The sequence below is a fragment of the Oryctolagus cuniculus genome, chromosome 13 (assembly GCF_051225735.1).
Source record: "Oryctolagus cuniculus isolate XC-2025 breed Fujian yellow rabbit chromosome 13, ASM5122573v1, whole genome shotgun sequence".
In the NCBI taxonomy this organism is placed as follows: Eukaryota; Metazoa; Chordata; class Mammalia; order Lagomorpha; family Leporidae; genus Oryctolagus; species Oryctolagus cuniculus.
In genome coordinates this window covers 1,109,157-1,122,674 of record NC_142879.1, presented here as the reverse complement: position 1 = coordinate 1,122,674, position 13,518 = coordinate 1,109,157, and the positions used below count along the sequence as shown (strand labels likewise).

Sequence of the window (13,518 nt, the reverse complement as noted above, 5' to 3'; positions counted from 1 at the left end):
GTGGCAGTTTTGATTCCAGATGTTCACCTCCTGCTGCTGGGCAGGGAAGCGCTGATCCGTGACTCTTTTGGGACTTCCTGCGGGATTCCCCACAGAAGGGCTCGCCCTGCCGTCCACATAAAGACGAGTCACTCTTTCAAACTAAGTGGCGTCCCAGTCCCCCACCCCCTGCTCTGCGCAAGGGGCGTGGAGAAGGCGGAGATGGCGCGCAGTTGCCGCGAGTGGGCGGCGATGCCTGCCTCATGGCTGCCACAGAGCCCGGTGATGGCGTCGCACCAGGGAGCTGTGCGGAGACTTGGGGCGCCACTGCCTCCGTCACGCGGGACGGCATCCAGGCTACGTTACCTCACGCGGCCCAGGTGCTGGGTGTGCGGGGCAGACTCGTGTGCGGGAGCCTCTCGACCCCGCGTGTCTGCAGGCGTCTGCAGTGCCCACAGCTGTCATAAATCACGCGGGCGGACAGCAGCCACGGTGTTTCCGTAGACCCATTTTCCTCGCAGCCTTACTTTAAAGAGCCGGGCTCACCGCCTGTGTCCCGCAGGCACACCAGCACTGGGCCTGCAGGCCGCGATGGGCCCCTTCAGTTCCTGTTCAGCCCGGGAGGGCCAGCGTAGCCCTCACCACTGCTCACGGCCCGGCTCCCTGCTCGGGACGAGGCCGAGGATCCGGGAGTCCGAGTCTGGGCCACGCCTGTCCTGTGGGCCGAGGGCCAGCTGCTGTGGGTGCCCTGCGCTTTCCTCCTGGGAACCGGGTTCTGGGAGAGCCGCAGTCCCCGCGGCATGCCAGCGCGGTGAGCCAGGGAGCAGGCAAGCTGTGAGCAGAAATGGCGTTGGTAGAGATGAGTGAGTTCTGATTTGTAAATAAGCTTTCCTAGCTGGGGTCATTTGTACACTGGAGACAGCCTGTGAACTCCCCCAAAGAAATCAGCTCAGGCGGCAACAGTACACACCCTCACACGGACAGCCGGCGACAGCCGGAGCGGGCAGCACGCACCCTCACACGGACAGCCGGAGCGGGCAGCACAAACCCTCACACGGACAGCCGACGACAGCCGGAGCGGGCAGCACACACCCTCACATGGACAGCCGGCGACAGACGGCAGCACACACCCTCACACGGACAGCCGGCGACAGCCGGAGTGGGCAGCACACACCCTCACACGGACAGCCGACGACAGCCGGCAGCACACACCCTCACATGGACAGCCGGCGACAGATGGCAGCACACACCCTCACACGGACAGCCGGCGACAGCCGGAGCGGGCAGGCAGGCAGAACCACGGGGAGGCACAGCCTCACGTTTGCGCCCAAACATTTGGAGAAAATCTTTACCCCTGTGTGTGTACATTTCTTCACATCTTTAATAGGTGTCAGGTACTGGGGATAAGGACCAGAACTCCGCGTCCACACGCGGGCTGGGTCCCTACACGGGCAGGGTCCCCACACGGGCAGGGTCCCCAGACGGGCGGGGTCTCCACGCGGGCAGGGTCCCCACATGGGCAGGGTCCCCACACGGGCAGGGTCCCCATGAGGCAAGGTCTCCACGCGGGCAGGGTCCCCACACGGGCAGGGTCCCCATGAGGCAGGGTCTCCACGCGGGCAGGGTTCCCACACGGGCAGGGTCTCCACACGGGCAGGGTCCCCATGAGGCAGGGTCTCCACGCGGGCAGGGTCTCCACACGGGCAGGGTCTCCACGCGGGCAGGGTCTCCACACGGGCAGGGTCTCCTCGCAGGCAGGGTCCCCACATGGGCAGGGTTCCCACACGGGCAGGGTTCCCACACGGGCAGGGTCTCCACGTGGGCAGGGTCCCCACACGGGCAGGGTCCCCACACGGGTAGGGTCCCCACAAGGGCAGCGTCTCCACGCGGGCAGGGTCTCCACACAGGCAGGGTCTCCATGCAGGCAGGGTCCCCATGTGGGCAGGGTCCCCACGTGGGCAGGGTCCCCACGCGGGCAGGGTCCCCATGCAGGCAGGGTCTCCAGGCGGGCAGGGTCCCCACGTGGGCAGCGTCTCCACGTGGGCAGGGTCCCCACGTGGGCAGGGTCCCCATGCGGGCAGGGTCCCCATGCAGGCAGGGTTTCCACGCGGGCAGGGTCCCCATGTGGGCAGCGTCTCCACGCGGGCAGGGTCCGCACGCGGGCAGGGTCTCCAGGCTGATGCAGCACTGGGCAGACAGCCCTCCGAGGACACGGGAGGGGAAGCCTGGCCGGCGCAGGGCAGTGCGCTGGACTTGCCCTAAGAGAGCTTTGCCAGGAAGGACCTCACTGCTGATGAGGTGGGCAGGAGGCGGGGCACAGTGACCACTGGACTCGCAGAGTCAGCTCTGCCCCAGCCGGGCATCAGCGCAAGGTCCGTGGGAGAGACCAGACAGGACATGGACAGTGCGGTGCGGGCATGGAGCAGAGGCCGTCCTGCGGCTCTCGAACAGGTGGGGGCCCAGGGCCCACGCAGCCCCACCGCAGCTGCCCCTCCCACCGGGCCCCTGTGCACCCCGAGCTCGCGCCTCCTGCCGCTCGTCCCAAGAAAGGGCTGCGAGGACAGAGGGGCGGAGCGCAGGGCTGGCTTTGCTGAGCAGCCAAGGCCACGCTGGCCAGGCCATTGACGGAGCGTGGGAGTTGCTGAGAAGGCAGCAGCTGCTGGGGGGCTGTGACGGCCACCGACTGAGACGGCGTGATTATCCCATCCCCACGGCACCGCTGAGTGCCATGCTGCAGGCAGGGACGCCGAGGCCGGCAGGAGGGCGAGCGAGTGGTTTCGTGGTTCCGTGACCGCCAAGCCACTGCACCCGGCAGGCTGGCCAGAGTCCACTGCACAGAGGAGTGGCCCGAGAGAAAGCTCAGGGGGAAAGAGCTCAAAGGCACAAGGCCAATGCCCACACCTTGCATTGGATCCCACGTCGCTCTGGGAGGGGACGGACACGGTGCCCAATTTCTGTCACTACCCAGGGCTACGTGGCAGACTTCAGCCAGCGGACTCAGGCGCTGGGACTCCCTGGCACCCCACATACAGCTTGTCCCACCCCCGGTTTGGCCCTGCCGTGGACACTGGGAGTGCCACCCGGTCCCGACCAACATCCACCCTCCCGGCTGCTGGGGCCGTTGGCTGCAAGGATTTGCAGTGGAGTCCAGATTCGTCCCAGGCAGAGGGAGCCGCAGGACGGCTGCCAGGCGTCCTCCCCCAGGGACCGGCGGTGTAGCCACGCAGAAGCCCGCCTCGCCTCGAGGGCAGCCCAGCTCAGAGCTGCTGCCGGGAACAGCCGGCACCTTCAGCGTGTTGTCCCTTCTGCCCCTCGCTGTCCTGCAGGCCGTGTCCCCAGTGCACCCCCCGGTGGGCAGACACAAATGCTCTGTGGGTGCAACTGTTAAAACGCCCAGAAGTCGAAGGAAGGCGAGCTGACCACTCACCATCCTGGGCCAACGTGTGAACACCAGCGCTCTCCTGGGCTGCAGGTTACAGGACTCCCAGAGCCCACTGGCGGCTCCTTGCCAGGGTCACGGAGTTCCGGGTGGGGAGCTGACTCAGCCTAAGCAGCAGTGCAGGATGTGACCGAGACAGGTGCGGTCCTGAGGTGGGGGCGGGGCGTCCTGATGCCCGTGATCCTCCTGAGCCCCGAGCTTCCCCGCCGGAGAGGCTGAGCCCCGTGCGTGGAGTGACATCCTGAGGATCCGCACCCAGAAAGCACCGGGACTCAGCGTAACCGGGCCAGCAGCTGCCTGCCGGTTCAGAAGGAGCCAGGCACTGCGGCCGGCGGGAGCTGGGGCTCACGTGGCAGCAGACGCTGAGGGCCCTGCAGCAGGGGCTGGGCTGAGAGTGGACGAGGGAGGGGTTTATCAGCACGGCTCAGACCCCCACGCAGCACAGGCCACGGCCTTGGAGCTCCAGCGTGTGCACACCTCCCCAAGCCGAGCCTCTGCAGACACGCCATCATGCAGACCGCACGCGGCGCCCCCAGGAGGGCCACTGGTCACGCTGTCTGGCTGCTGAGCGCAGCCCAGGCCCCGCTGAGTCCTGGCTGAGGTGCCGGCAGCCTACTGCTCCTAGCCTTCGGCTTTCACCACCAGGACGCAGGCTCTCCGTGAACAGGAAGCAGGTTCATCTCGGCTCTCGCGGTACGACGCAGGTAGTGGCCCCTCTGTTCAGCCTCTGGTGAGCACCGAGGATGGCAGGGCAGAGCCCATATGGAGGAAGGGTCCATGGGAGCCAGGGGCAGAGATGGGGGTAGGGAGCAGGGACACAGGATGGGGAGGGGGACAGAGAGGCAGAGGCCACGCTTACCACTGGATCTCCGCGATCTCCTGTGGAGCCGCAGAACCCGATCAGCCCCACCCCCGAAACCACCTAGTCCCACCCAATGTCCTCCCTGAGGCCCCACCTCCAGGCCCTGCAGTGGACAAGCTCCCACTTCCGGTCCACTGCCCTTACTGTAAGGCTTTGGGGACCAAGCCGTTGACACAGGGGTTTGGGGGGACCACTGTCAGGACCTCACAGAAGCAGCTCACACCGGCCTCTCGGGAAAGCACTCTGGCAGAGTGATAGCCCTAAAATTGTAGCACACTTAGACTGAATAATCCCGCTGTCCCCTAGGGGAATCTGCAGTAAAGGCGAGAGCACACGCGCACAAATCCAAAATGGCACGCTGCTTCACCGACGCCTGCACCCGAGCACCCGGGAACGCAGGGCGACACGCTGCGTCCACGTGGGAAGTTGCACGTTTCGTGAATGATTTGCAACTACAAATGCTTGTGATAGGTGAAGACAAAGCAAATGCACAACTTACACACACCGTGTCGTCGCGGGACAGAGCACGCTGGGGAACAGGTGTTCAGCGCTGGCTCCCAGCGCCGGGTCTCGTGGCAGCTCAGCTCCTGACGCAGCCTCTGGGGGCTGTGGGGACGGCTCAGGTAGCTGGGCCCCTGGCACCCTGTGGGAGCCCTGGACGGACTCCTGGGTTAAGCTGCCACCTGAGACCCGGCATCCCATGTGAGAGCTGGTTCCAGTCCCCGCTCCGCGTCTGCTCCACGTCTCTTCCAGCTCCCTGCTAATGCACCTGGGAAGGCAGCGGTAGAGGGGCCGAGTCCTTGGGCCCCTGCACCCACGTGGGAGACCCAGATGGAGCTCCTGGCTCCTGGCTTTAGCTTGGCCCAACTCCAGCCATTGGTGGATTTGGGAGTGAACCAGTGGATAGAAGATCTCTCTCTCTCTCTCTTTCTCTCTCTCCTTCAAATAAATTAAAAAAAAGAAAATCACTTCTGGAGAGGGAGGTCCCTTTCCTGCACAAGGCATTTTTTAAAAAGATTTATTATTTTTTATCAGAAAGGCAGAGTTACAGAGAGGCAGAGGCAGAGAGAGAGGTCTTCCATCTGCTGGTTCACTCCCCAAATGGCCGCAACCGCCAGAGCTGGACCGATCCGAAGCCAGAAGCCCCTGGGCCTGGCCTGGCACACCGCAAAGTAAGGGTCCCTGGGGCACAGGGGCGCCCCGACCCCGGCTTGCTCCCGTCCCGCCGCCCCCTGCCGCGCGCCCCGCGCCCCGCGCCCCGCGCCCAGGCCCTCGCGCCCCGCGCGCGCGGTTCCCAGCCGGGTCCAACGGCCGCCGCGGGCCTGGTGCGGAGGCGATGGCGTCGGGGCTCAGGGCTGCGGGGCCCGAAGACCCGCTGCGGGCCGTGAGCCAGGGCGAGGCGGCGGCGGGCGCGGCCCCGGTGCGCGCGGTGGCGGCCGCCCCGCGGCCGGTCAGGGGCAGAGCCGGCAGGGAGGCGGCGCGGCGGCGGCTGCAGCCCCCGGGCGCCCCCGCGGCCGAGCGCCCGGGGAAGGCGGCCGAGGCCGAGCCGGAGGCGGCGGCGGCCGTGCGGCCGGCGGCCGCGGGGCCCGAGGAGGAGGCGCGGCCGCTGCCCGCCGTGTGCGCGTCGCCGCTGCGGGGCATGTGGCGGGCGGAGAAGGTGGCGCTGTACTGCGACGCGGTGCTGCTGGGCTGCCAGGTGCGGACGCGCGGCCGGGGCCGGGCCGCCTGCGGGGGCGCCGCGGCGGGGGCCCGCGCTCGTCGGTGTGGGCGCTCCTGCGGGGGCTCCGTGGCCGTGGCAGCAAGCAGGGGAGCGGGCCGCTTGTGCCGGACACGCGTGTGCGTGACCACCCTTCCTCCTGAGCGCTCCAGAGGGGTGGGCGTTGCGCACAGTCGTCAAGACGCCCCCCCCCCGGGGGGCAGAGTGCCCGGCTTCCCCCGCTGCCCTCCCCGCTCACGCACACCCGGGGAGACCGCGGGCCGGGGGGCCCAGGGAGACCCCCGGAGCTCCTGGCTCCTTCCTGGCCCAGACCCGCTGTTGGGAGCATTTGGGGGGCGGCCCAGTGGACTCTCTCTCTCTCTTTCTCTCTCTCTCTGCCTTGCAAATACATTTTTTTAGAATAAGTATTTAAGGTAATTTTTAAAATAAAGATTATTTGAGAGGCAGAGCAAGAGCGAGAGCGAACTTCACCTGCTGGTTCACTCCCAAATGCCCCCCACAGCAGGGGCTGGGCCAGGCTGAAGCCGGGAGCCTGGGCAAGCACTCAAGCCCGGGTCTGCTGCCTGCCAGGGTGCGGTCACCGGTAGGCTGGAGCAGGGGCAGGGGCAGGGGCAGGGGAGGGAGAGGGGGAGGGGCAGAGGAGGAGCAGGGCAGGGGCAGGGGGATGGGGCAGGGCAGGGGAAGGGGAGGGGCAAGGGGAGGAGCAGGGCAGGGGAGGGGCAGGGCAGGCCCAGGCCCAGGCCCAGGCGCCACCCCTCCCAGGCACTCCCGTGGGACGCAGGCTCCCAGGAGGCAGCTTACCCGCTGTGCCAGAGCCCGCCCCAGAGTGTGACCTTAAGGTTTTATACAGCAGAATGTGTTAGGTCGGTCATTACACAAGGTTAGGAAAGAGTTAATTGGCATGTGTTTAAATAATTAGCGTTTTAATAGGTGGTTATGCTCCTTCTGCTCGGGGTACAGTGACGAGCACGCGGGGACTTTGTCAGCACACGCGTGCTTTGTCGGCGTATGGTGTCCCGTGTCCACACGCGTGTTTCCTTCCGTAAGGCGGAAGATGTGGACGAGGCTATGAGCAAGTACCTGTCGGGAAAGCTGGCGCAGAAGGAGAAGTGGCTGGGCGTCTGGAAGACCAACCCGGAGCTGTTCTTTGTGCAGTTTGAGGAGGCGTCGCTCCCGTTCGTGGGCATCCTGGTCGAGGTACGGCCGTCGCACTTGGTCTCGGCGCGGGCGCGGGCCCTGGCTGCGTGGTCGGAGCTGGCAGCCGCGGGCAGGGGACACGGCCCAGGTCGCCGGGTGACAGGCGGCTCTGGCTAAAACCGCGCGGTTCTTCCCCTTCGAGGCCCCGCCTCGGCGCCTGCTTTGTGGGCTCTGTGGCTCGCGCTCGTGGCCTGCGGGACGCCGTGGTGTGTACGAGGCGCTGACACGGAGGCACCCGCCCCGGCGGGTCACCGCGGCAGTTCTGGCCTCAGGGAAAACTTTGAAACCTGCTGCATCAGGCACGGGGGAGAAAGTGGGGAACACGTGTTCCGTGGGACACACGAGGGCGCGCTTTCAGGCACGGGTGGGTGCTGACTGCCAGCCGCGGGCTCAGCCTGGAGTGTCCGTAGCTCTTCCTCCACCGGCCGGGGTGAGAGGCCGTGGGCTCTGCGTGCGTCAGGGGCTCTGAGCTGCCCACAGGCTGAGCGCGGGCCTCTTTGCGGGCGCGTTTCTGTGGCCGCCTGGCGACCCCGGCCGAGCGGCCGAGCCCCGGGCCCCAGGCCCCGAGCAGCTTTTCCGCCCTGAAGCTCCGTGGCGACCCCTGGCCGCGCCGGACTTCTCTGAAAACAGAGAACACAGACGCCCAGGCTGTGCCGGCGCGGAAGGAAGGCGAGAGGAAGGCGAGTGAGGAGACGCCGTGTGGCAGCGAGGTCCAGGACTTTTCTGTGGTCCCTGTACAAAGCAGCCTGGCAAACTGCATCAAGAACTTTCACACAGTTCACCCTGGGGGCCGGCGCTGTGGCGTGGCCGGTCAAGCTGCCACCTGCAGAGCTGGCATCCCATGTGGGGGCCGGTTCTAGTCCCAGCTGCTCCACTTCCAATCCAGCTCTCTGCTGTGGCCTGGGAGAGCGGTGGAGGATGGCCCAGGTCCTTGGGCCCCTGCACCCGCGTGGGAGACCAGTGCTGAAGCCAGTTGAAGAGTGAGCCAGTGGATGGAAAATCTTTAACGCTGCCTTTCAAATAAATAAATCCCTAAAAAAGAAATCTGACTCTCGAGTTTGAGTGGTGTTTATGTTCGTTGACGAGGCGCAGGGAGTCTGACTTGGGGTGGGAGGCCTGTGCGGTTACGTCCCAGTTCTGGGTGGGAGGAAGCGTGGAGCGGGGCTGCCCTGCGCCAGCGCTGCCTCCTGTCGCTCACCTGGACGGATCACGAGGCCTTGACGTCCCCCCGGGAACTGCCCGCCTGGAACTCTGCCTCCCCGTCTCCAGGGTGCGCGAAATACCTCAGCTCCTCACTCACGCTGCGGTGTGTGTTCTGGGTTTACCAGAGCTGAACAGGCACGGAGGCAGAACTTGGCTGTGAACTTCACAGCCGCCGGCACTCCTGGCTGCCCACTTCTCCAGCAGCGGCAGTGTCCGCCCGCCGGGGCACTGGCTCCTGCGTGCAGGCAGCGTGCTCCTGGTCCCCTGCGGGCCGGGCCCTGGAGTGGGGGCCCCGCCCTTCCTCCCACGCCCTCCCCCCCCCCCCGCCCTGCTCACTCCCGAGTCTTCCACCAGGCTCCTGGCTTCCGATCGCCCAGCTCCAGCCATGGCTGCCATTTGGGGAGTGAACCAGTGGATGGAGGACCTCTCTCGACCTCTCTCTCTCTCTCAGCCTCTCTGTAACTCTGCCTTTTAAAGAAATAAATAAATCTTTAAAAAAGAGAGAGAGAGGGAGAGAGCTGGGAAGGAGCTGGCGACGGCAGAGCAGCCGCAGCGAGCACGCGGGCTTCGCTCCAAGCAGGAGCAGGCAGCGGGCCGAACGGCCGGGGAGAACGGGGTGGCTGGGAAGGGACGCCCGCTTCCCAGAGCCTCAGGGGACTTCGCAGAGTTGGAAGGCGACTGGCGCGTCAGCATCGTCCCTGACTGTTGGCCACGCTGACTATTGGAGAAATGATCAAAGGTCGCAGCCAGCTGCGGGCCCGGCCTCGCTGACGCGTGTCTCTGTCGCAGGTCACCTGCCGGCCGCGCCAGAGCTCCTCGCCCTGCTTCAAGGTGGCCGTCTCGGTGGCCGAGCCCTTCTCCTCCAACATCGCCAACATCCCGAGGGAGGCGGTGGACGAGGTGCTGGCGGAGCTGGCGCAGAGCGTGCCGCTGCTGGAGGTGTACCCCGTGGAGGGGCAGGACGCCGCCGTGGGCGACATCGCCCTGGCCTTGGAGGTCGTGAGGTAGGGGCGCCCCGCCTCGCGCCCGAGCCCCGGCTCTGCCGGCTCGGCTCCCTCATGCGCAGGTTAGGTGAACACATCGGCAAAGCAGCATATGTAAGGTTAACTAAGAGCTTCCCATTTCTGACTGCATTTCACAGAACTTGGATTTAAGTGACGTGGACTCTTCTCCCACGTGAGCCTCTCTGCTGAGCTGGATCTCACTGTTCACGTTTAGAGGCCTCGTGGGTCCGCGTGGCAGGCCCTCCCCGTGGCCGGGTCCGCGTGGCAGGCCCTCCCCGTGGCCGGGTCCACGTGGCAGGCCCTCCCCGTGGCCGGGTCCGCGTGGCAGGCACTCTGTGGCCGCATCTGCGTGGCAGGCTCTCCCCGTGGCCGGGTCTGCAGCGCAGCGGGGCAGCTGTCGATGGCTGTCCTCCATGTGCTTCCTCGCAGGTTCTTCTACGACTTTCTCTGGAGAGACTGGGACGAGGAGGAGGGCTGCGAGAACTACACGGCCCTGATTGAGGAGCGGATCAACCTGTAAGTGGGGGCGGGCGGGCGGCGCGCGCCGGGGAGGGGCCGACGTGCGGGTGCCTTGCAGGTGTTGCGACATGGAGGACGGCACGATCCCCGGGCCCATCGCGCAGCGGTTCCGGAAGACCCTGGAGAAGTACAAGAGCAAGCGCGCGGAGCTCATCGAGTACCAGGGCAGCATCAAGGACGACCCGTCGGCCGCGGAGGCCGTCGAGTGCTGGAAGAAGTACTACGAGATCGTGATGCTCTGCGGGCTGCTGAAGACGTGGGAGGACCTGCGGCTGCGGTGGGTGCGGGCGTGCGCGGCTGCGGGGGTGCGCGGCTGCGGGGGTGCGCGGTGCTGCGGGGGGTGCGGGGCGCTGCGGGGGGTGCGCGGCTGCAGGGGGCTGCGGGGCGCTGCGGGGGCTGCGGGGGTGCGGGGCGCTGCGGGGGTGCGCGGCTGCGGGGGTGCGGGGCGCTGCGGGGGTGCGCGGCTGCGGGGGTGCGCGGTGCTGCGGGGGGTGCGGGGCGCTGCGGGGGTGCGCGGTGCTGCGGGGGGGTGCGGGGCGCTGCGGGGGCTGCGGGGGTGCGCAGCTGCGGAGGGTGCGCTAAGGCTGCAGTTGGGTGCACGGCTTCGGTGGGTGCGGGGCGCTGCGGGGGGGGTGCGGGGCACTGCAGGGGGTGCGCGGCTGCGGAGGGTGCACTAAGGCTGCGGTTGGGTGCGCGGCTTCGGTGCATGGTGGGTGTGGGGCGCTGCGGGGGGTGCGCGGAGGCTGTGGTTGGGTGCGGGGGGGTGCGCGTCTGCCGTTGGTGCGGGGCGCTGTGGGGGGTGCGCGGCTGCGGTGGGTGCCCGGTGGCTGCAGCGGGTGCGGGGCGGGTGCACCGGGTGCGGCGGGTGCGCACTGGGCCCAGGTCGGCTGTACACTTGGACATCCCACGAGCTTCGTATCTCTGCTAACTGAACACGCTGAAATCAGTGTGGGGCGGTCTTTCTTGACCAAAGATGCGCTCCTGAACCCAGCCCTTTTCTGATCTTTGATTCTGGGCCGGGGCACAAGTGGGCAGGAGCTCCCCCACCCCGCCGTGTCCCCGGGGAAGTGGCTGGGCTCAGCCCCGCAGCGCCTCTTACCAACACAGCACCGGACGTCCTTCTGATGAGAAACGACAGATGCAGGTTTAACCAGGACGCTGCCGGGGGCGCGCGGGGAGCGCCTCCCAAGCCGCCCAGGAGCTGTGGGCCCAGAGCTTTCCGTGTGCCCCTCTCTGACCACGAAGCTGCCCATCTGCTGCCCACGGTACGCACTGGGGCCGCTGGGAGACACACAGGAGGCTCAGTCACCCCCAGGAAGGCGTCCGTGAGCCCAGAGGAGCGCGAGCTGCCATGTCATCCCCACGTCCTCGTGGCGTGAAGCAACACAGATGCCTCTCGTCCCGAAACTCGCCATGGGCCGTCCGGTCCCGGGAATGGTGGAGTGGCTGACCGCGCACACCTCTGCCCGAAAACCGGTCTAAAGGCAGACGGGACACAGCAGGGCCTGCAGCTCTGCAAGGCGCTCCGCGCCGGGGCAGCACCGGGCAGTTCCTCCTTGGGGGAGGATGTGGGGACCTGTGGCGACCCCGGTTCTCCCGGCTGCGGCAGAGAAGGTGGGGGGCAGGGAGTTAGGCTGCAGAGAGCCGGGAGCCGCGAGGGGCTTGGCTGCCAGGTGCAAAGTGCAACCGCAGTCCTCAGACATCACATGGCCAGGGCTGCCAGGGCGGTCGCAGTCCTCAAAATCCCCCTTCAGCCCCATGTTAATAAACGTGCGAAGAAGCCGGAGACTTAGGGCCGGTGCCGTGGCTCTCTTGGTTAATCCTCTGCCTGCAGCACCGGCATCCCATATGGGCACCGGGTTCTAGTCTCGGTTGCTCCTCTTCCAGTCCAGCTCTCTGCTGTGGCCCGGGAAGGCAGTGGAGGATGGCCCAAGTGCTTGGGCCCTGCACCTGCATGGGAGACCAGGAGGAGGCACCTGAACCAACGGAACCAACGGAAGGAAGACCTTTCTCTGTCTCTGTCTCTCACTGTTTAACTCTGTCTGTCAAATAAAAAAAATAATAAAATAAATTAAAAAAAGAAAAGAAAAGAAGCAGGAGACTTAGACCCGCGCTCAGGACAGGAGCTGAGAGGGGCGGATGTTGGATTTGTTGAAGGTTTCAGAGCATTTACGTCAATCTGTTTAAGGAATGGAAGGAAAGCATGATTGTGGAAATCAGGAAAATACAGTCAGCAAACACAGGGAATTCGAAGAGAAGCGAAGACTGACAAAGGGGCTGGTGTTACAGCGGAGCTGATCCAGCTGCCCCCTGTGGCGTCGCATCCCATGAGGGCGCCGGTTCAAATCCCGCTGCCCCTCTTCCGATCCAGTTCCCTGCGGTGGCCTGGGAAAGCAGCAGAAGATGGCCCAAGCGTGGGGGGCCCTGCACCTGCGTGGGAGGCCCGGAAGAAGCTCCTAGCTCCTGGCTTTGGCCTGGCCCAGCCCCGTCTGTTGCGGCCATTTAGGGAGTGAATCAGCAGATGGAAGACCTCTCTCTCTCTAACTCTCCTTTCAAATAAAGCTGTTTTAAAAAGTACAAAACTATGAGAAAGAATCAAAGATTTTAGGATTCAGCTCTGAAATGCAAAGCGCTCACGAGGCAGCACTGAGGTCCTGGGCAGCCTGGCCGACTGCTGGCCAGACTGTTAAGAAACTCGACCCCGTTCACTGTGCCGCCTCACGGCTGTGAGAGCAACCATCCAGGAAGCTAGACGCAGTGGCGACGCGGGTCAGGAGGGGCCTGCCAGCGCAGGTGGGCCGTGGGAACCAGGGCTACTTGTGAGGGAGGAAAGCCAGAGTGACAACCTCACAGGAGGTAAAGGACAGCGGGAGGGGCTGAGCCCAGCTGCGGAGACTTCTCGGAGGGAACGAGGGACGGGAGAGAGGCAGAGACAGCAGCCCTGTCGTGCGCTTTCTACCAAGATCCTGGAGAGGGCGCGTGATGGAGCTCGCCAGGGCCGAGTTTTCCGACGTCAGATACGACAGCAGCGCACAGATGCAGCAGGCCCGGGGGCCCTCACACGCTCCTGCCTGACTTCAGGCCTCCCCGCTTGCAGAGCTGTGAGAAAAGAATTCCTGGGGCCGGCGCTGTGGCGAGGCGGGCAAAGCCTCCTGCAGTGCTGACACCCCATGTGGGCGCCGGTTCTAGTCCCGGCTGCTCCTCTTCTGACCCAGCTCCCTGCTGTGGCCTGGGAAGGCAGAAGATGGCCCAAGTCCTTGGGCCCCTGCACCCATGTGGGAGACCTGGAAGAAGCTCCTGGCTTCGGATTGGCGCAGCTTTGCCGTTATGGCCATGTGGGGACTGAACAAGCAGATAGAAGACCTCTCTCTCTCTCTCTCTCTCTCTCTCTCTAACTCTGCCTTTTAAATAAATAAGTGAATATGCGAGGTTTGGAACTGCAGTCCAGTATTATACCTGGAAACATCAGCATCTGTTTTTCAGCAACTGATAGACCAGGCAGACATGAACTAGGGAAGGTGGTGGTTGATCTGAGTGGCCTTGTCTGTCAGGGTGACACCTCTGAGTCACTGGGCGGCCTTGTCCGTCAGGGTGACAC

At 65.5% G+C, this 13,518-nt stretch overlaps 1 protein-coding gene across 1 annotated transcript in view; it reads left to right on the top strand.

Moving 5' to 3' along the window:
* Positions 1-5,329: 5,329 nt before the first annotated feature.
* The window catches only part of SHCBP1L (SHC binding and spindle associated 1 like), a 31,123-nt gene continuing 22,934 nt past the window's right edge, over positions 5,330-13,518 (top strand). Inside the window, exons 1-5 of the mRNA XM_051841417.3 lie at positions 5,330-5,976; positions 7,045-7,194; positions 9,187-9,401; positions 9,831-9,917; positions 9,979-10,197. Of these exons, the coding sequence (XP_051697377.3) occupies positions 5,617-5,976; positions 7,045-7,194; positions 9,187-9,401; positions 9,831-9,917; positions 9,979-10,197 (1,031 nt within the window). The 5' untranslated portion in view covers positions 5,330-5,616. The remainder of the gene's footprint in view (positions 5,977-7,044; positions 7,195-9,186; positions 9,402-9,830; positions 9,918-9,978; positions 10,198-13,518) is intronic.